General features: G+C 45.3%; 2 protein-coding genes across 2 annotated transcripts; both read right to left on the bottom strand.

Annotated features, from left to right (window-relative positions):
- Positions 1-15,413: 15,413 nt before the first annotated feature.
- Positions 15,414-16,013, bottom strand: LOC109737352 (putative F-box protein At3g21120). Its single transcript, XM_020296500.1, has one exon. The coding sequence runs from the start codon at positions 16,011-16,013 to the stop codon at positions 15,414-15,416; it is 600 nt and encodes a 199-aa protein (XP_020152089.1).
- Positions 16,014-22,099: 6,086 nt separating this feature from the next.
- LOC109737343 (putative F-box protein At2g02030) lies at positions 22,100-23,464 on the bottom strand. Its single transcript, XM_020296489.3, has 2 exons — positions 22,323-23,464; positions 22,100-22,118 (listed from the first exon to the last, which is right to left on the bottom strand). The coding sequence occupies exons 1-2, from the start codon at positions 23,462-23,464 to the stop codon at positions 22,100-22,102; spliced, it is 1,161 nt and encodes a 386-aa protein (XP_020152078.3).

Below are 23,464 nucleotides of genomic sequence, written 5' to 3'. Positions count from 1 at the left end.
TACCCCGTGGTCCAGAACACAAACAGTAGCCCCTGCACCAGTCTTCAAATTGGGGACACTCCTCGGTTCTTCCGGACCGCTCTTCGTCTTCAGTCATCGGTCTTAAAAGCTGGTTCAACAAATCTTCCTGATCTTTGACCTTGAGGATAACCGAGGTGTATCCAAAGAGCATCCAGGAGTAGAACAAGTGAGCTAGAACATCAACACTTAAAAGCAGCACATCACATGAGCTCACAGACCAACAACTACACATGTACAAAGACCTAAAACCCTAGAACAACAAGTTGTAGGAGATATGCATTAGAGGCAATAATAATGGTTATTATTTATCTCCATGTTTGTAATTAATGTTTATGTTTTGCACTAAAATTGCAATGGTCCTAGCCATGCCTCTAAAACTAGCTCAAGTGTTGGATGATGGACTCCATCTCGGCCTTATTATAATACACCCACCAACTCACCTATGCATAGCGCTCATATTCCGGAGGAGCGAAACTATTTTGGTCTTGGTAGCCATAATTACACGATACACTTCTAGTATGATGCCTATTCTAGCGCATGGGCTGAAGAGGAAGAACCTTATGACAGTACTCGGAGTGATCCCATACAATTCACAAATAGTGAAGAACCTACTCATGATTATCTTATGCCAAAGTGGTATGACAATCCAAATGTTGAAGAAGTGGAAGATGAGGAGACTAGAGGTAATAATGGAGAAGCCAATGGGACTGAAGATCGTTTTGATTTTAGCAACCTAATGAGGAGGACAGATAATGACAGTGATTACACACCAGGACCGTGCGCCCTTTGTGATAGTGCTACTTCAGCACCTGCGCGACGCACAGGTCAATTCCATGGGTGGATCTCAGGGAGGTTCAGGGAGAGGAAGTAGATGAAGACGAAGTAGTAAGAGGAGTGAAGAGAAGACTATTTTCCATGGGTGGATCCCACAGTCAAAGCAGCAACCACCCTAGACCGCTGCCTCAAACCGCGTCGCCCGCCGGCTACACCTGCACTAGAGCACCGTCGAGGCGCCAACCACCACAACAACACATGCGTCTCCACGCCCTATCCAGATCCGCCTGGCACCCACCACCCCTCACCGCAGTAGCTGGGCCGCCAGCCGCATCACCACCACCCTAGCAGGGCTGCCGGCTATCCCCAGAGCCGACATCCGCCACCACCAACTGGATCTGGGCAGGGGCTCCCAGATCTGCCGCCAGCACGACCCCCGCACCCAGGAGCCCCACGAGGCGCCACTAGGAGGGAGGCTGCTTTGAGGATCCGCCAACACGCCGGGAGGATGTACCCGGGGCAGGTGCGATGCCCCACACCAACGACATAGGAAGGTGCGCCCCATGACGGCTACCTCTAGCGCGAGGGGAGAAAGCCGCCCCGCCACCACCTACGCCATGCGGCCCTTGGCCGGCGACGCCACTGATGGCAGCGAGGGAAGGGAGGCCGCAGGGGGTGTGTGGCTAATTTTTTTAAATAATACATTTTTTATTAAATTACACAAATATTACGCCGAAAAATTATTTTTCACAAATAATACACCGTTGGCCGTCAGCCGGCCGACTGGACCTAATCGGCCCACAGCAGGCCGATCGGCTTGCTGCTGGCCGACTGCTGGCCCGCCTGGCACGCGTCGGCCTCGGATTGGGCTGGCCACGTCGCGAGGGGGAGGGAGGGAGCTGTCGGCGTGGGCGTGCCCCTGTCGGCCTACCGCGGGCCGATCGGCCAGCTGCTGGCCGACAGGGTGCGGCCCCACCTCGCGCGCGGCTGGCCGGCTGCTCCCTGCGGCCTTATCCTCCCCTTCCTCCCATTTCTTCTGTTCTTCTTCTGTTCTTACCTTCTCCTCTCTCTACACAAAAATGCCACCAATTTATACACCTAAATAAGCAAGTTTTTCGCGATTTTGGCACCGTGAATGGATTCAACTCAGTTAGGGCAGCCAAAAGAGGTCTCGATCTACTGATGGGGTAGCTCATGGTGGTCGTGGTGAGCATTTTGGTGGAGGTGGTGGTGGTGAAGTTGGGGCAGTGTGGTGGTGGTGAAGTTGGGGCAGTGTGGTGGAGGTGAAGTTGTCGTTCGTCGTTCTTCGTTGGAGGCGGAGCACCGGCAGTTTGGTGGCCGCCGTTTGTCGTTCTTCGTTCGCACGCACGCTTCAAGGGTATATTTCAGCAAACATTTTATTTTTCGTAGGTGCTCCGGTAGTATTTGTTAATATGTTTCGATGTGAAATAAATTAGGTGTGCGATTATTGTTATTTGCCCCGGTAGTATACGTAAATATATTTAGATGTCAACTAATTAGTTGTGTAAAAATGTGTAGTTGCTCCGGTAATATTCCGTACTATATGTGGATGTCAAGTATTTAGGAGTGTCAGTATTTGTAGTAGTTCCGAAAAAAGGTCCGTAATATAGGCAGTCCAGTCAAATATATTAATCTGTCAATATTTGTAGTTGCTACGGCAAATATTCGTAATATACTTGTAGGTGTGTGAATTGTATTAGTTGCTCCGTTAATATTCTGTAATATATAGCTAGGTAATATATAGACATGTCTAATATTTGTTAGTGGGGATATTAAGTTGTTGCTTAATACTTGTATTTCGTTGTTGAAAAAAAATAGGTGAGTCGAGATGTCCGATGTAGTGAAGTTCAGATTTTACTACGGTCTTGGTACTGTCCAAACAACTGAGATGAGAGCAGATCTGAGTGAATTTACTCACATAGAGGTGCCAATGAGCGCACCACAAACATGGTCTGTCAGTCAGTTGAAAGAATGGATTGCAGCAAGTTTAGGTCTTGATACTGAAACACACACCGTCGGTGTTCATGCATTGTGGACACGGTCAAGTTCAATAATTTACTTTTATTGGAGGCCAATAGAGGGAGACTCCGATTGGGTGCGGTGGTTACAAGGTTGTGAACGAAGGGGATGCAATCCTGTTGCTTTAGTGCTTCCCGTCGTGAAGGAGGTCACTGCACATGAAGGCGAGGGTGGCTACGAAGGACAGAGCAGTCAGGTAGAAGGAGGAAATGCTTATGGTTACGAACAAGGACAGAGCAGTCAGGTAGAAGGAGGAAATGCTTATGGTTATGAACCAGGGCAGAGTAGTCAGGTAGAAGGAGGAAATGCCGATGGTGATTACAATGGCGAGGTGGACGCTGACGAGGTAGATGGGCACATGCAGAACCAGATGGAAGAAGAAGACACCGATGTTGAAAGGGGTCATGCCGATGATTCTGACGAGTCAGATGAAGAAGAAAATGCAGAGGAGGTCTCGAATCCTGCATGGTGGAATCATGACTTCTCATCTGCAATGACCGTGAATGATGGACATGATTCAGCCTGGCAATATCACCAGAACAATATTGCGACGGGTGCTATGTATCCGAACAAGCAAGCCCTGAAGGATGCAATAATTAATTAGGCAATGTCCACGCAAAGGGTTTTCACAGCTCAGGTGTCCAGTCAGAAATTCCTGACAATGGTATGCAAGAACGCAGATTGTCCCGCCGGGGTGCACGGCTTTCTCCCTAAGTATGGCACAAGTTGGGTGATAAGTGACTTAGTTAATCACACTTGTCTTATTCCCTGCATCCCTCAAGATCATGCCAACCTTTCATCCACGCTTATTGCTCAATTGTTTACGATGAGATAGTGCAGGGCAAAGCTATGGAAGTGAAGGCAGTCCAGACAAAAGTCTTCGCCAGGTTCAAGTACAAAATTTCTTATGGCAAGGCTTGGAGGGCTAAGCATGCGGCGCTTGAGAGGAGATTTGGTTCTTATTTTGATGCATATGACTCTGTTGTCCACCTCCTCCACACCCTACAGCAGCGAAATCCAGGCACCTATATCGATATGCAAGACATGTTCATGCCAGAGTTCCCAACTGTGAGGGTGTTGCATCGTCTCTTCTTCTCTTTCGGTGTATGCATCGAAGCTTTCAAGCATTGCCGACCGGTGATATGTGTTGACGGTACTTTTCTCACAGGCAAGTACAAGGGTCAGATCCTGACAGCTATAGGTCAAGACGGCCAAACTCAAGTCGTTCCACTGGCATTTGCTTTTGTGGAGAGTGAGAACATTGAAAGTTGGACATGGTTCTTCAGGCAGTTGAAAATATCAGTTGTGAAGGAGAAGCCCAATGTGTGCATCCTTCATGAAAGGCATGTAGGTATACTCAGTGTGATAAGGACACTGACAAACCCAGGCCCTGAGGAACAAGTTCCATGGCAGGACTTGCAGAGCCATTGGTGCATGCGCCATCTGGGGGCTAATTTCTTCTCGCAGTTTAGAAATAAGAACCTGATGAATCTGTTCAAAAAACACTGCAAGCAGAACCAGTTATGGAAGTGCAATTTGATACGCGACAGACTTAATGTGTGCACACAGAGACACGTGAGGGACAGGAAAGCTGCAAGAGATGCAGCGGTGAGGGCACATGTTGAAGCAGTAGCTGCACAGTTGGCAACAGGAACAGCGGCCGTGGAGGAGGAGCCTGTTGGGCTATGTGACCTGCCAGGCTTTGACCCTCCTGGTACTAGGAGAAGGCTCGGGAGGTCGATTAAAACCTTCGAGCAGTGGATAGAGCATGAGCCTCTGGAGAGGTGGTCTTTGCTACATGACACACATGGAGCAAGGTACGGTGTCATGACAACGAACCTCGCGGAAACATGCAACTTTGTCCTCAGAGGAAACCGGGCATTGCCACTTACCGCCATCGTTGAGGGTATTTTCTATGGCACCGTCAAGTATTTCAGAGATAGACGTCAAAAAGCAGAGCAACATATCTTGAACAACCCAAATACACGGTACTGTGAAAGAGTCACGAAGTACATGGACAACAAGATGCAAAAAGCTAGGTCACACACTGTAGTCGCCATCGGTAATCAAGAAAGAAGGTTTGAGGTCCGCTTAGCCAAAAACAAATTCGGATGTGCAAATGAGTTGAGGACGCATGAGGTGAAAATTGGCAATGAAGCCTGGCCAACGTGTGAGTGCACATGCAATAAACCGAAATTGCTTCACCTACCTTGCTCACATGTACTTGCTGCTTGCGGGCAGCTTGGAATGGACGCAATATCGTTTGTGTCTCCATTTTTTCTGAAAGAGTCTGTCCTCAATACCTGGACAGGTGAGCTGATGGGTTTTCGATCAATGGGTAATTTCAACATCGTCAACCCCACCGAAAGGCGTTACATTCCAAACCCAGAGCATATGCGTACAAGTAGAGGCAGACGGCAGTGTTAGTGCATCCGGAATGATATGGATGAATCTGAAGCAGGAGGTCCGACTAGGCAATGCATTCTATGCAATGAATTTGGCCATAGGGACACTAATTGTCCCACTTTCGTCACTGGGCGTGGACGAGGCAACCGGGGAAGAAAAGGAGGTAGAGGCAGTAGAGGAGTAAGGGCGAGAGGAAGAAGCTAAGCTAGCAGTAGTATGTTCTGAATTTGTATTAAGTGTGGTGTGGCACTATGTTCTGAATTTGTATTAAGTGTGGCACTATGTTCTGAATTTGTATTAAGTGTGGCACTATGTTCTGAATTTGTATTAAGTGTGGCACTATGTTCTGAATTTGTAATAAGTGTGACACTATGTTCTGAATTTTTATTAAGTGTGACACTATGTTCTGAATTTGTATGCATGCGGCGCTTGAGAGGAGATTTGTATTAAGTGTGGCACTATGTTCTGAATTTTGTATGTGCAGGAATGTCGGGATTGTGGTTGCCGAATGGGGACATTGATAGGGGTCATCGTGCTGCGATATGGTATGAGCGCAAGCTTGAGCCTCTGGTCACTCGCACTCCTAAGGAAAACTGGATGATACACTCAGGATGGCTTCAGCGGTACGTGCTTTATTAATTTGCACACTGACATGCATATTAATGGTTGAAATGGGAGACACGAACTGAAATGTTCTCTGATGAAGGTTGAAATGGGCCGGCCTTTTACCTTTCGCGCGTCTGGTTGAGTCTATCCCGGGTGAGAAACGCCTCGCCATCGATGGGTCTTTGCTGAGCTGCTTAGTGGACCGTTGGTGGCCAGAGACCCACACGTTTCACTTCAGATGGGGAGAGATGGCTCCTACTCGGGAGGATGTGTCACTTTTGCTCGGACTACCGTTGGCAGGTCATGCCGTAGGACCGTTGGACGCACCGGCTGGTTGGGAGCGAGCTCTTACACAACGTTTTCATGGTGTTTTTCCAGATGCTCCGGATCCGGTATGGGAGCATCACGGACGTAAGTATGAGTGGTTGCTAAATTTCCGAGTAATTTCCCCTACCTATTATCTTCAAGTTATCGTGCATACAGTTTTACAGAAAATAATTGCGGCTTACTAAAACTTTCTCTTCGCTTAATGCAGATCCAGAACTTCCGGGCGCCGTTGACTGCGGAACAGATCACTCGGAGCCTGGAGGCCTACTTAATGTGGCTTTTCGGCAAGGTGATGTTCACGGAGAACCATGTCACCACTATTAGCGCGCTCTACATCCCTATGGCACTCGAGATAGCGAGCGCTCAGATGGCGGATCAGATCAGACAGAGGAGTTGGGGTTCGGCGGTCTTAGCGGCTACATACCGAGGTATGTGCAACGGTTGCCAGCTTACATCGAGAAAGCCAGCCCTTCTTGGATGCCCTCTATTCCTACAGCTGTGGTCGTGGGAGAGGTTTTCTATAGGGCGACCAGATGTACGTGTTCATGAGCCTATAGACGCCATGTTTGATGTTGACGGCATCGACATGCCTACTTTCGGTCTGTGTTGGACACGTCGCGAGGTATGCACCGTGTTGTAGTTTAATGCAACTTTTTTCTGCACAAGAGATAGTTCGATGCTAGCGGCTACTAACTTTTCTTCTCTGCAGAGACGCTTTGCTAGTGATCAGACCAGGAAGGCATACACAGCATTGAACGAGCAGTTCGATGCGTACACCGGGGTCATCTGGCAGCCCTACACGGAAGCAGCCATACAAGCGAGATACCCTGGTGGTATGTCTGTGCTATGCACAAGGGACCGAGATTACTGGATGACAAAATCTAAGATCATCTTCGATGTCTTCGTCGAGGAGATGGCACAACAGAGGGTTATGAGGCAATTTGGTCTTTTGCAGTTGGAGCTACCTCCCCCTATAGAGAACCCGGTGCCAGCACACATCCACAGGTATTAACCAGTTTTTCAATGTTGCATTATCTTTCATAGTACTCCATTCGAAGCTTTAGGTAATTGTTGAACACACACCACAATTTTAGGACGACAAGGAAGGGCATGACCAGGACAACTGCTGACTGGCTAGTTAGACTAGAGCCGTATGTTATAGAATGGGAGACAGCAAACACGAATCTATGGCACGAGAATCACAATTTCGATCTCGATGAATTCAATCTCTATTTGCGGCGCTACATGACCGGAACACGGTTACGCATCGTTGAGTACTCCCACCCAGAGGAGATACCGGATCCTACTCCGTCGGATATGTACCCGAGCTATGATACTTCGGGCTCTAGGCAGTACGCGGTAAGATATATTTTCTTTACGTAATATTGTCACATACTTTGACGTGCAAGAGACAGACATTATTAATCGTCATGGAAATTTGCAGGCTACCTTGACACGCGAACTCTACGACGACGTGACCACCTTTGGACGATCACTATCGTCTGGACCTCTTCTTCAGCATCGTCCAGTGCTACAACCTTCTTGGAAAGAATTCAGAATAAGATACAGACTGTGTACGAGGCTATCACGTGCACCGGAGAACCGATGTTGTTCAGCACCAGCAGGAGCAGCCGCGTCACTCCATGCACCGACATCAACCACGTCCACGTCTAGCACATCAGCCGACAACCAGGCCACCCCGTCCTGACCAACCTGGCAGTTCTACGTGGCACCCGCAGCACTATGGTCCCACATCGAGCTTCGTGTTTTCTCCACAGCCACAACAACACGGTCCCTCGTCGAGCTTCGTGTTATCTCCACAGCCACAGTAGCACGGTCCCTCGTCCAATTTCGTGTTTGAGCCAGAGCAGCCGTCACACCCAGCAGGTATGTGTCTTCATATTTATTGTTTTCAATATTAATTGAGCGACCTCATTCTTCATGATGAAACGTTCCATCGCGTAGGAGCCTACGGATATCAGGCGTCTATGTCGGCATCACATGATACGTGGGGGAGTGATCAACATCCCGAGGAGAACATACAGGCTCAGATGTCGCAGCACACCCAGTGGATGAACATGTTTTCGACTCCTCCACCAGGCCCCACACAGGATACACAGCATGACCAGGGAGAGTCTGAGATCCCTCCTCGTCACATTAGGGCACCCGACAGGTTAGGATGGTCGCCGCTTCCAGATCCGCCTCCCCACCAGGCCAGACGTCGTCACTGACGCTTCTATCTATCAGTAGAGACATTACCATCTATTTCTGTGTGAGACTTATGTCTATTCTATGTATGAGACAAATGACTATGTACTTATGTATGAGACATATGCCTACTCTATTTTAGTACTCTGTTATCCGAACTACAAGATCATATTTAGATAGAACATAATACTCATACAATGAGACATTACAAACAACTAGATAGAACTACATCTAAATTAAATGGTACGTAACTAAACTCACAACATACAGCATAAGAACTACATGAAGTCATCTTCGTCATCCTCGATTGATGCAGAACTCTTGCCCTTCGACGATGAAGAACTCTTGCCCTTCGACAATGCAGAAACCTTGCCCTTCGATGATGAAGAACTCTTGCCCTTCGACGATGCAGAACCCGGAAGCGGCAGCATGAAGATATCATCTTCGTCCTCGCTCTCCTCAGTCCATAAACATGGATTATTTGCTGCAATCCTTCTGAAAGTTTCACTCTTCGGCACCACTACCTTCTTCCACCTGTCATGCAACCTAAGAAGTTCTTTACATACCTCCTCATAGGTCCTTTCAGGCCACCCAGACCTACGTAATTGGTGAGCCAACTCGTTCATTATGGTGTCACTACCGGTGAGTTCGTCCCATGGAACTATCCTATTATCCATCCTGAAATCGGTAGCTAGCCTCAGAAAAGTCCTGCTCATCCGAGGGTGAAAACTACGATCGAAAGGATAATGGGACATCTCAACTACACTACACTGGAATGCTTATCCACCTCCGTCTGAAGGGGGTTTTATAGGTAGAGAGGAGAAAATGGCGGGAAAGAACGACTGCGGTATGGCGGGAAAGGGTTGGCGGGAAATGGGTGGCGGGAAACGGGTGGCGGGAAATAGTTGGCGCGAACATATGGCGGGAAAGGGTTGTGCGGAATACGTCATAATTTAAAAAAAAAACAAGGATCGTTCGGGAAAAAAATGGTGGCATGCACCAGTCGGCCCACAGCAGGCCAATTAGTCCTTGTCGGCCCACCGCAGGCCTATCGGCCAACTGCAGGCCGACTGGACCCTGTCGGCCAACTGCAGGCCGACTGGACTTGATCTGGTGGCCGGCAGCCCAATCGGCCAGCAGCAAGCAGATGGGCCACCAGTCGGCCTGCTGTGGGCTGACTAGGCTCAGTCGGCCTGCAGCGGGCCGACGGTGTATTATTTTTAAAAATTATTTTTTCAGCGTAATATTTCTGTAATTTAATAAAAAATATATTATTTTAAAAAAAATTAGCGGGTGTGTGTGTGTGGGGGGTGGGGGGTGGGGGGGTGGGGGGTGGCGAGAGGTGGCAACGCTAGTGTTGCCTCTCGGAGTCGCTCGTGGGAGCGACTTGGAAGGGCTCCTGACTGGCTCTACCAATATAGCAACTATGATATTGGTCAACCAATCCAAATTAATAGCATGACTACGGCACCTTGATTACTTATTATGCCGACGTTTTCACATCAAAGATAGAAATATGACACCCCACAGAGGGATCCAATGGTACAGTCTGCCAACATGCTGAAGCCACGCATGAGCGCCATCATGCTAGTCAAGTTCAACGTGGGACAAAGAGACAAATCAAGAAACAAACAAAAGAAGCACCCGCTGGAATCAAAATTTAAATTTGTAATAGCACATTACTGATACCATGCAATTTAACCCAGCTAACAAGGTAGCAAAATTCGAATGTACCTTCATGTTCAGTAAAACTAGTTAAATAAATATATTGAAACCTAGATCCGAGCCAGGCTTGGAATGTAGGGGATTACATAAAGGTCAGCAAGATTTTTTCCTCTGTATTTGACAAATGTGTCGGTGTCTAGGTGATGATACCTCAAGCGGTTCATTTCAATCAACTCATTAAAATCAAATTCCGGACTTTGGAGATCCCATTTGTAGAGAAAGTATGTTGCAAACTGGAACACTACGGCTTCAGCCGTTGCGATCACCGGCATATAAGATCGATTTTTAAAGGGCCCAGGGATGACATGACACAGATCCCAATGTGGCGGATTGGAACAATCATCCAGATCTCCGCACACCCACATCTCGAGAACATTGGACGCTAACTGAGGCGCGCATACGCACAGCTTCCCGTGGAGGTCGGTTAAATTAGACGACTTGTAGTTGAACCTCATGGTGCAAGGAGGCGCCGGTAGGATGCTGAACGACTCATCCTCTAACCTGAAGCGAACAAAACCTGGAGCGTGGAGAACCCTCTCCTTGACAGTCCAGAACAAGGACCATCCTGATATAAGTATCTAGGAAGAACATGAGGCTTCTCAGAGCTCAGCGACTGTCGATCGTCGGATCGTTTACTTGATGCGTTTAGGACCGTCGGATCTCGCTCGTGGAAGACCTTGGCCGTTGGATCGAAAAAAGTTACTGCTACAATGAATAGTTACCGTCTCGTTCCTGCCACCACCTGTAATTTTCTTGCCCCGCCGAGGGCATTTTGGTCATTTCACGTGCAGGTTTATAAAGGGCAGCCGTTGAACCCTAGCCGCCGCCTCCTCTCTCCTCCTACGCGCGTCCTCTCCCCTCCCCTCCCACGCGCCTCCTCTCCTCCCACCCACATCGCTGCCGCCGCCACCCACCGCCTCGAACCGCGCCGTCGGCGGCCAGATCCACCGCAACAGAGCCCCCGTCCCAACGACGACGAGCAGCAGCGGAGGGAGGACGAGGAGCGCGACGGCGGCAGCGGCGGCGGGGAGCAGCAGCAGCAGGCCAAGGCGGCTAGGGTTCCCCTCCCAAACCGTAGGAGTGGATGAGGAGGTTGAGCCGCTGCCCGCCGCCGGCCTCCTCTCCTCCCCGTTCCTCTCCAGCCACCGAGTTCGCCGTCGCTGTTCCTCCCTCCTCCTATCCATGGGATCTCCACCGGCCCTCCCTCGTGCTCAAGTTGTGGAGGGGCGACATGCAACGGTGGACGAGAAGCCGCCGCCAGTTGTCCTCTTACTGCGCCGACCTGCACCATCTCTGCCACCTCCCCAAGCTGATGTGCGTCGCCTCCCTCCTCTCAATGCTGTTGTCTCCGCTGCGGTGCTATGGCTGCCTCCCGAAGCAACTGAAGCTCGCCTGCTCCTCATCTGTCAATGGCGTCCCCAAGCAGTAAGGTTTCTTCTTGCTCCTCCCTACCAATTACTTCCCTACACTGCTTGATGTTGCTATTCCTCCCTCCACAGCAAGAGTGTGGTGTTAATTTAAATGATATTATTGTTCTAGGTCTGATTATTTGTAGGTTTGTATGCTGCTGCAGCCTCTAATGTAGGCTTAATCCATATGTATAATTGATTTTTAGAAAGTCCATCCACGATTTATGGCAGGAGACCCGGAGAAGAACAAGCAACTTTATCTGAAAATGGAAGAGCTAGTACCAAAGAGCCCCAACCCACCTCCACGATCAAGTTCTACATGCAATTCATGGATAGTGGTATGACGCTTCTCCTGCCTTTTTATTAAGATGAACATGCTTTGTTTGGTTAACTGAATAAGGCATCTCAAAATAATTCTGATGGATTCTCATTTGGAGCTTCACTAAGAGTCTAAGATGCATTTGTTGAAAAGTCGTTCTTGAAAGATAGAAGTATTAGATGCCTTGGGGATTTCTTTGTGGTGTAGATTTATATTATCAACATATTTGCTAACTGCGAATTTTATCTTGGTGGATATGTAAATTATTGTTCATTGAGAATGCTTCAGGTGATTTGTTGATGCAGAGTCCTAATTAAGCAAACAAACCTTACTCATCTCCTTCTCTGTAAATCATTGTATGCAGGTTGTCGGCACATCTTTTAATCAAGTCATCTCCATTGATCCTTTTGTTGACAAGCAGCTAGACCCAAGGTTAGTCTCTGAAGATGTCTGTTCATAATTTATTTTGTCCGTCACAGTTATTTCTTTGGTATGCTCATTGTATGCGCATCTGTCATACCTGTGCAGACCCAAGGTACCAAACAAAATAAGAAAGGCATCAAAACTCCTAGGAATCTAGCTAGATATGAGCATCTCTTTTGCATGACGAAGGAAATGAGCGGCTGGCTAGATCTAAACATCTATTAAATCCCCACTGGATTACAAATTGTGGAGGGACCGGTCAACATTTTTAGTCTTTTACTACATGGCTGCTAAGTATACATAGATTTAGGAAAACTACCTGCGCTAATTCCTGCTCTGGCATGTGTTTCTCTTAATTCTTGATTTATGAATTCAGACCAAGATTTATGAATTCAGACCAAGCAGTGTATGTACGATTGGTTGCAGGTTATATTCCCGCAGTATCTTATGTACGTCATGTTTCAAGCATTTTCATTGCTCTCTATGATCGGCTGCATGTACATCACCATAGTGTTTCATATGCATCATGTCCCGGGCAGTCAAATGCCTTGCTTTATATGATCAATAATTTACAGGGAATGCCTAATTTCTTTCAGCGTTTCCCATGGTAGATCGGTTTGGCCCTGCTGTGCTACGTAACTAACTTCGAATCAGCTGCCGTCGCAAGACCTTCCACAACTAGACCTTGACGGCGCCAGCCGTATGGACATCTAGGTATATGATATTTTGCTACACCAGTCTTATGCTTTCAAGTCCAACTAAGGTTAAGCCACACAAACATCCATTAGTTCTTGAATTTTTGTTTGTAAAACTTTGGATTAACAATCTCAAACAATGCTCATACTTCTTATATTCACTAGCAATTCTAAATGTATATGTGCTTTTTCTCTATGCTGTACTACTAAACTATTTATGTTAAACAAAACAGGACATCTGCACACCTGTTCTCAAACTGGATCATATTTGAAGGTTTTTAAGTATCCTTCCAAATTCCAATCATGAATCGCCTAGGAGTTAAGCATCAAGTTTCAACCCAACCCTTCTTCATGGCTTCTCTGACTAAGTGATGGTCCACCTTTTATTGCTTAGTGTAATTACGGAAGTGCTTAGATTATTGGTTAGTGGAAATCATGTGGTTTTGCCTCACTTTCTTTCTCATTTAGATCCTGCCTTAACCATACAAAGTAGTTTGACGCCTGACAAATAGGCTCAGCCTATAAATTTGACTGTGAAAAATAAACTGAGCTTATAAGTTTGACTGCCATGTTATCAACTTTCTTCCGACTGCAACCATCTCTCTCCATTCTAGCCGCATTCACTTTTATTCATACAACCTGCTTCTGTGGTTGTATTGTACTACAAAGCATGAAGTTGTGTAAGCTGTACGATACCATGTATACACACATACATTTTCTTACTGTGGTTAATCCAATTCCAATGTATATGTGTAGCTTTGTGCTTTGCTTCCTGTCTATCTATAGCTTATGAGCTGAGACAATTCCAAGTGTGATCAAATAGCTTGTGTATGTGCCTGTGTAGCTCAACAATCTTTCAAAATGGTTATTCATGTCTGGTTGCGTCTGGCGGGCAACGCGCGGCAAGTCGTGCCACCTATAATTGAAGCATCGTTCATGGTCAGGCTCGAACTGCATCCAGCAGGTGCTTTTCTCCTCCTCCTCAAGCTTCCGCAAGAATATACTACACATATATAGTAGCTGAGAAAGCATGACATGCCATAATTTGTTGTCCTTTTGTATCTTCATACACTGTATCTTCCTTTTTCATGACCCAAATATAGCTGGGAAAGAATGACATCCATAATTTGTTTTCCTCCTAGGCTCTTTTGCCGGCCTGTTATTATTCTTTTTTGTCCTTAATAAATTGTATCCTTTCTTTAGTATTCTCCTTTGCTTATTCAGGTAACCGCTGAGGATGTTTAAAAAAGCCATCACCAATAGCCGAGCACTCTATTGCTGCAATTACATGCCGGTACACAATCGATGCCCACTTTGGGATCTCCCCTTATGGCCTTTCCTATAATCATAAGAGCTACCAATAGACGCAATTGCTTTTAGTTATCCCCTTCAGAATACTAATTATTGATGTAATGTAGAAGGTAAAAGGGAATAAAATGATCTCTTCCAAATACTTTAGAATACATGCTTCAGAACACTAATTATAGCTATAATGTCTCTCTTTGCTTTGCTAGAATATCTCTTCAAATTTAAGAGGAGCTTGGTACTATTTTTTCTGATGGATTTTCCTTATTAGTAATGCTTTATGAGGATCATAAGATTTGTCTCTGATGGCTTTTCTTACAGGTTCCCAGCCATTCTGTCACCCTCCTCTCCTATCATTAAAAATAGGACAGAGTTTCGCAATCAGCGACCTGAGGCGCCACTGACAGTATTATCAGCTGGCATTCAACGACCAATGATGCACAATGGCACAAGCTAGTGACATCATCTTGATTTTTTCTTCTGTTCATTGCCATTAAAAATTAGCGGGCTGCATTTGAGCTTCTAATATTCATTTGATGTTTCAACTAATGGGTTTTATACTATGTATTGTCGGAGATTGGATTGCAGAAACATGAGAAAATAACTTCTGATTGGATGACAACAATGTTGACCTTTTTGGAGAGGAAACCTAACCGGAGAAGGCGGCAGTTGAAGAGCGTGCTGCGAAAGTGAAGGGTTCTGGCAAGAAGAAAGAATGTATGTTATCTTACATTCTTTCTATTTTGAAGATTACCTTGAGTGTGAAACTGCCTGTACCATATATATAGAAAATAGCTATCATTTCTAATGAAATGATAAGATTTCTTGATCTTCAATAATGATGTGTACATAAATAGTACTAAAATCGATGCTGCCTTATGATAATCTCATGGTGATGTTGAACTCCATAATGTCTTGCTTCTATCACATGTGAATGTTTCTTCTTACATTTATTTTGTTATATCATGTGTGAGTAAGTATGATAAACCTGGATTAGTACTAACTTGAGCATTACCTGCATAACCACAACACTAGGACCGGCACCCTCGCGCCAAGGCGCGTTACCGATCTAGTTGGAGAAGGTTACCGTTCGCCGTGGCATGACATGATGCTGCGGAGGTGCCGCCGCAGTGTGACGCCAACAGAGGTCAGTTCCTATGGTGAACACCCCCATCTTAGCAGTATAGCCGTAGCTGTCTGGGTGCGCATGTCCAGAGAAACATAGAAGCGAGCAACTTTGTAAGCATTGGAGCGAGGGTCGTGGCCAAGACCGAATGCCTGAGGGCCTTGGAAGCGGTTGAGGGTCGGGGGAAGCGTGATGGTGCGCCGAGTGGCCGGGTTAACTACGTGCGCCGTATTGTCAGTAGGCAACAGCACCAGTCCATCGCAATGTGCCATCCTGTGCAACGCCGCCTTCTTGGAGTGGTAGTCGGACATGGCGTGTAGGAGCGTGCCGACGCCCTGCTGCTTCCCATCCCACTGATACAAACCGGCGACGGTCATCTCTCCGGTTGAAGAAGCAAGAGGGCGATCGTTGTCGTTCTCCCCGAGCCACGGCGCGACGAGAAGAGACGAGGTCTGGAGGCGGAGGTGATCGCGGAGGAAAGAGTCGTCGTCGATGATGTCGCGCCAGGTCTTGCAGACGGACCTGAATCGCAGCAGCGACTCCACGGGGAGCCGGGGCAGGATCTCCGACACTAGCTCGTCCGGCAGGTACGGTATGTTCGCCTTTGTCGTCGTCTCGTCGTCGTGCATGGCGGCGCTCGAGTATTCCTTTCTTTGGAACTTGTTTAGGGCAAACTGGAGTAGTACTTCTGAGGCAAATTGATCGACCGGTGCAGGATCGGTGCCTATATATATGGGCTTAGTTGGGCTCTAGTTGTAGACACGCCCGTTTACGAGGGTCTGGCTCGATGACGTGTGGGCCTTAAGGGTCGACTCGAGAGGCGTCAATTGAAAAATTCCAGCGAAAATCAGTTGGAGCTCCGAAGCACATGGACTGTCGTGTATTTTTAGTCATCTGATTGTCGATGGCGGTGTTGCACCGTTTGTTTTCGCACTTATGCTTCGGTAGACCCCCCATAAATACAAGGACGGCTCAGATTAACCCATACCTCTTCATAATAAAGGGCATGATGGTCATATTTCGTTGTATATTTTTTTTTCCAGAATCATTTCGCTGTATACATATACGTCGTACACTTGCGAGCTGGGCGTCCCATCCATCACTTTTTCCTCTGAATTTAAATCACAAAAGATTCTGAGAGTGCCAAGATTCGAGCCAGCAACTTATGGTTCATAATGCGTCACCATAGCCGACTTGCCACCACCAGTTAACATGAATACAAGTGTCTTTCTTATTCTTTTCTTCTACTCTCTTTTTTTTTCCTATTTTCTTCTTTCCTCCTTTCCCTTTTCTTGCTCTTTTTTTCACGTGTTTTGAAGCGGTTTTGTTCCGGATTTATTTTCCTTTTCCCTTTTTATTTTTCGTTTTCATTCTTTTTTTGCTCATTTTTCATTTTCCTTTTTCTCTTGCAATGTGCAAACTTTTTTTGATTTTGATGAAATGAATGAACTTTTATTAAAATTTGCGAACATTTTTTCAAACTTGGTGAACTATTTCCAAAATCGAGAACTTTTCATCAAATTCATAAAAAAATATTGATGAACGTCATTTCAAAACAGATGATTTTTTTTCAAAATCGATGAACTTTTTTCTCAAAATTCATGAACTATTTTCAAAATGAATGCATTTTTCAAAGTAGATGAACTTTGTTTTTCAAAATTCATGGACTCTTTTCAAAATCAATGAACTTTTTCAAATCCTTAAACTTTATTCTCCAAAATCCATGAAATTTTTCTAAGTCATAGTGTTTTTCATTTTGTGAACATTTTGCAAATCCGCAAATATTTTTTCAAATACATGAACTTCTCCAAAAAGATGATTCTTTTTAAATTCAACGGTCAAAGGTCAAAGATGTCCACGCTCAACTTGTCGTCCAGGTTAACCATGAAGAAGGTTTTTTTGGTCGAACCAGAAAGAAGCGATCGGGTGTATGGTCTTGACGAGCGACAGCTGATCGCTCGTGTAGTTGGGCCGACCTAGGAAAGCTGGCATGCGAGTGCTGCCTAGGAGCTCCCGCTGTACAGTGAGTAGCTTGACATATTTTGTTTTTTCATATTTCAATTTTCACTTTTTGAACGTTATTATGCTTTTTGAAATTTGTTCAAAATTAAAAAATGTATTCTTAAAATTGTTTGGAATACTAAAAAATCAATGTGGGCATTCGGCAGAAATCAAAATTTTGGTTTATACTATTCTTTTCTTAATTCTTTTAGCAAAATTAAAACCAAAACTTTTCTGGCCTTATTTTTCTATTTTTGTTTCCTTTTTGGTTTCCATAAATTAAAAAAAATCGATAATGATTGAAATTCCAATTTTTCTTCACATATTCGAAAATTTAACATGTTTTTCAAATGTATTCATGTTTCAAAAAAAGTTCATAATTCCAAATTACAATAAAAGTTCAAGATTCCAATTTGTTCATTTTCCAAAAAATATTCATGTTAAAAATAGTTCACCGTACATTGGGAAAATGTTCACTGTGTATAAAAAGTGTTCATCGTGTGTACAAATTTTATTCAGCATGCATTTCATAAAAAAATCAGCATTTCAAGAAAGTTCAGTTTTGTATTTGCAAAAAAATCATCATATACTAATAAAATGTTCAGTGCGTATTTTAAATTCACTTTTTAAAAAATTGTTCACATTTAAGAAAAGAATATTCGATTTTTTGTACGATTTGAAACATTGTTGGCACTCTCAAGAAATTTTGTTCACATTGTTTTGTAAAAAGTACTGAAAAAAACCCGGACCTGCAGCTCTAATTAGTACTTTAAAGTTAGCGCTGCCTTTAAGCCGTCATCAGTTAGTAGGTCGTCTGGTTAGCATCGGTTGCACGCATGCCCAGGTTGTGGGTTTGATACCCGTTTTAAGCACTTTCATAATTTTCGTGAAATTCCCGCGTTCGTTTAGCTCTTGCGAAATGGGCCGGCCTGTTTGCTCCCTACATCAGTTTGTGAAAAGTCTATATTATCCTTGATATGCTTTGTGAGGGGGGTCTACCGAAGCGGGTCTCTTGTCTTCGTGGGCCATTAAGAGCATTTTTTTACTGGTTTTTAGAATAAGCTGAAATAATCTGTCCCCCCTATCCAGTTTATTCTAGAAACCCAACTAATTTATTTTTTTAAAAACTTGCTAATTAAAACTTAGCGAGTAGGCTTAAAAAAATCTGTTGGGCGCCCCCTATTCAGCTTATTCTAAAAGCCTAAAAAAGACATCAAAAGAACTGGCCCTAATTGTTCTGGCAGGTTTCACCTGTCTTTTGATCGGACATCGGGTTTATATGTGAGTGCAAGAGCGGTTAGTGTCACACATGACACATGACCTAGAAATCTGCATGCAACCTATAGGCTATAGTTGGATCTAAGTGGTTGAAAACAGTGAAGATCCACTTACAAACGGAACCCACTCATCCAATCTACCCATGATGCACAAGAGAGCTCCATTTTTAGGGAGCTTGGTAAATTTTGGAGATGTGGACGTTTTTTCATGATGAAGACGACGTACATCATCGATAGGAGTATGACACAGAGGGATCCGATGGCACCGTTGGCTGACATGCTGAAGCCGAGCGGGGGCACCATCACGCCAACTCAAGTTCAACATGGGACGAAGAAACATGCTGAAGCCAAGCGTGCGCGCCATCACGCCAACTCAAGTTCAACGTGGGACAAAGAAGCAAACAAACAAAATAAATCAAGCACCCGCTGGAATCAAATTGTAATACTCCCTCTGTTCCTAAATATAAGTCTTTTTAGAGATTTCAATATAAACTGCATACGGAGCAAAATAAGTGAATCTATACTCTAAAGTATGTATATACATCTGTTTGTAGTCCATATTAAAATCTCTAAAAAAGACTTATATTTAGGAATAGAGGGAGTAGCACATTACTGATACCAGGAAATATAACTCAGTTACCAAAACGACAAAATTCGAACGTACCTTCATGTTCGATAACACCAGTTAAATAAATATACTGAAACCTAGATCCGAACTAGGCTAGGAACATAGGAGATTACATAAAAATTCGCAACAATTTTTGGCGTGTATTCGACAAACGTGTCGGTATCGAGGCGATGGGGAAAGTATCATGTGCTCCCAAGCTTGGTGTACTCCTGGTGCTCCAAATTCAGAAAATTAATTTTTAAATGTTTCAAAAAATTCCGGGAAAAAATGTGAATGTCCATATGGAATGTGACTACAATCCCTCAAAATTTCAGATCCAAACTCACAATGCACATTGAGAAACAAAAAAGTGAAATCTGGATGTGAATAGTGTCAATGTTGCTTTTGTCTTTTTCTTTACACTATTCATACTGGATTTCACATTTTTGTTTGTTAATGTGCATTTCGAGTTTGGACCAGAAATTTTTAGAGGTTGTAGTCACATACCTTGTGAACATTCATATTTTTTATCAGATTTTTTTGAAATATTTAAGATTTTTTTTTGAATTTGGAGCATTGGGAGTACCCCAAGCTTGGGAGCACCTGATATCCCCCCCCCCCCCCCCCTCCGGGGTGCACACATGTGTCCAGATAACCATAGAAGCGAGCAACCTTGTAAGCAATGGAGTGAGGGTTTCTTATATAGAATTCAATCCTACAAATCAGTCTGCCCTTCCTATGAATTATTTCTTAAGAGTTTCCAAGTAAAAAAAATCCTTGGAAGTTCAATCCTTTGAAATTCCTGTAAAGAAGTCAAATTGGCCCTAAATAGAGGTCTTCTTTAGATTGAAGTAATTTCAAAGGAATTTTGTAGGAACAAATCCTACAAAATTGTAACGTACACATTTGGGGACATGATTTTATTCAAATGATCCAATCCTTCCTATGAATTACTTCGTACACATAATTTCCATAAGATTATTAGAAAAGGCCTAAGCCTCTTTAGAAAATTCCCTTTATGTCTATGACAACTATGACATGCACTCAATCGAGTACAACCAAACTACTCTTGCATGTGATATCACAGATTCACAATTATCATCTATTGTTGATTGTTGGTTTTGAGATAGCTAAGGACTTGCCATCCGGTAACCAAACTACTCTCATCACCATACCCAAATTCATGTGTTTTTAACTCTATGGATTCTAACATGTCATGGCATAGCATCTTTTTTATCTGATAATTATCAAGGGAAACGGTATCCAATACAAAAGAAGGGCAAAAATACACAAAACGACCAGCAAAAATAAAACTACAACCAAAATCATACTGTTCATTTTCTTCGTTTGATTGTATGCCGTCTGTTGGAGCTTAAAAATTGCATCTAGCGCTAAGCGAAAGGGACACCTGCAAATACCTCACCATACCAGGCTTTCAAGACCGCAATAGCCACTCACCGCTCAAAATGAGATCGGTTGAGGAATCATACCTCGCAACTCAGGCTTGCAATACTTCTCCATCAGTCCGGAGGGTTGGAAAAACAGAGCCATGCCACACAAAAAATGAAAGAGATCAAAATCACCGCACTAAGAACTACACAACTGGTTGCCTTTTATTGGCACATCAGCTACCAACATCCGAAGAGAGCCAACAGGTCTTGCAACACATACTCTCACAACACTTCATGACAATGGGTCAGACGTTGTCAAGGTAGGGAGAAGTCGGAGATACCTTATTCCAATGAGGCATCACCGCCACTACCTCGTTGATGCCTCGGGGAAGCAATGACCTACAAGAATTAAGGAAAACAAAAGGAACACATCCCCACTCTTCTGGCCGATGACGAGGTTGCCGAATGGGAGAGAGAGGAGAAGGACAAAGACGGCGGCATGATGGAGAGCTTTGGTTGGGCTAGGCCTACAGTCTGGGTGGAAATAAAATCTTGTCATGGTATCATATTCATGCTTTTCAAGTTCTTGAGTTTTTTTTTGTTTTTCAATTTCGGTGATCTACTGCGACACGGTTACACATGCACTACTGGAATCAGCTACTTTGCCATCTGCCAGCTCTTTGCCGTCAGCTAGCAGACGGCAAAGAAGCTCTTTGCCATCAGCTACCCAAAAGCTGACGGCAAAGAACTGGCTGACATCATAAGGCAGACGGCAAAGACACTAGAAAGTTTACCGTCTGCCGCGGACGGCAAAGGCCTGCCGTTAGCCACTTAACGGACTGACAGCGCAATTATTGCCGTCCGCGGCAGACGGCAAAGGGCCTTTGCCGTCAGCCGCCCGGAAGCAGACGACAAAGTAGCTGTTTACCGTAGCCTACTTTGCCGGAGCCTTTTGCCGTCCGCCGTTCATGCCTTTGCCGTCCGCCGTGGCAGACGGCAAAATAGCTGATTCCTATAGTGATGGTTAAATGTGTTTGTTGAAGATTCAATGTCGACCATGATGTCCTTAGTAATATCCTTTTTTTGCAGCGGTTATACTCTAATATCTGATTGTATAACGTGTGTAGTGTTTGCACACGTTTCATTTGATAACGATGATATATATTCTATTTTTCTTAGAGTATACAAGAGAAGTGTGCATCTTTCATTAATTTTAGGAAAGGCACTTTGGGCAAAGAAACAAAACTCTTGCCAACCGAGTATGACACCCCACGTTGGGATCCAATGGCGCAGTCGGCCGACATGCTGAAACCAGGCGTGGGCGCCATCATACCAAGTCAAGTTCAACGTGGGACAAAGAGGCAAATGAACAAACAAACAAACAAAATCAAGCACCCACTGAAGTCAAATTGTAAATTAGTAATGTAATACGTAGCACATTATTGAAACAAGGCAATTCTGCAAGAAAAGAAAGAAACCAGACAATTTAACTCAGATAACAGTGGCAAAATTCAAATGTACCACCATGTTCGATAACACCATTTAAATAAATATATTGAAACCTAGATCGGAACTAGGCTTGGAACGTAGGGGATTACATAAAGGTCAGCAATAATTTTTCGTGCGTATTTGACAAATGTATCGGTGTCTAGGTGATGATACCTCAAGCGCTTCATTTCAATCAACTTGTTCCAATTAAATTTTGGACTTTGGAGATCCGATTTGTAGAGATAGTATTTTGCAAATTGGAACACTACGGCATCAGCCGTCGCGATCACTGGCATATAAGATCCAAATGGAAAGGGCCCGTTGATGACACGACACAGATCCCAATGTGGCGGGTCGGAACCATAATCTAGATCTCCCGACATCCACATCTCGAGAACATCGAACCCTGACCGAGGCACGCATACACACAGCTCCCCGTGGAGGTCGGTTAAACTGGACGCCTCGTAGTTCAACCTTGGGGTGCAAGGAGGCGCCGATACGATGCTGAACGACTCATCCTCTAACCTGTAACGGACAAAGCCTGGAGCGACTGGTGTGTCGTGGAGAACCCCCTCCTCGACGGTCCAGAACAAGGAGCCCTTGGAGAAGGTCGCCGTTCGCTGTGGGATCACATGATGATGCGGCGGTGCCGCCGCAGTGTCACGCCAACAACTGTCTGTTCCTATGGTGAACACCCCCATCTTGGCAGTATAGTAGTAGCTACCTGGGGTGCGCATGTCCATGTCCAGATAACCATAGAAGTGAGCAACCTTGTAAGCATTGGAACGAGGATCGTGGCCAAGACCGAACGCGTGAGGACCTTGGAAGCGGTTGACGAGCCCGACGGCGTTAGGGGTCGGGGGAAGCGTGATGCTGCGCCGAGTGGCTGGGTTAACTACGTGCACTGTATTGTCAGTAGGCAACAACACCAGTCCATCGCAATGGGCCATCCTGTGCAACGCCGCCTTCTTGAAGCGGTAGTCGGACACGGCGTGTAGGAGCGTGCCGACGCTCTGCTGCTTCCCATCCCACAGGTACAAACCGGCGGCGGTCAACTCTCCGGTGGAAGAAGCGAGAGGGCGATCGTTGTCGTTCTCCCTGATCCACGGCGCGACGAGCAGGGACGAAGTCTGGAGGCGGAGGTGCTGGCGCAGGAAGGAGTTCTCGTCGATGATGCCGCGCCAGGCCTTGCAGACGGACCTGAATCGCAGCAGCGACTCCACGGGGAGCCGGGGCAGGATCTCCGACACTAGCTCGTCCGGCAGGTACAGTATGTTCGCCTTCGTCTTGGTGGTGGCCGTCTCGTCGTCGTGCAT

The sequence above is a fragment of the Aegilops tauschii genome, chromosome 2 (assembly GCF_002575655.3).
Source record: "Aegilops tauschii subsp. strangulata cultivar AL8/78 chromosome 2, Aet v6.0, whole genome shotgun sequence".
In the NCBI taxonomy this organism is placed as follows: Eukaryota; Viridiplantae; Streptophyta; class Magnoliopsida; order Poales; family Poaceae; genus Aegilops; species Aegilops tauschii.
The sequence above is the reverse complement of the archived record's forward strand: the minus strand, read 5'-3'. Positions and strand labels throughout refer to the sequence as shown.

Coding starts and splice junctions, on each gene's coding strand:
- LOC109737352 (XM_020296500.1), bottom strand. CDS start 16,013: ATGCACGACGACGAGACGACGACAAAGGCGAACATACCGTACCTGCCG.
- LOC109737343 (XM_020296489.3), bottom strand. CDS start 23,464: ATGCACGACGACGAGACGGCCACCACCAAGACGAAGGCGAACATACTG.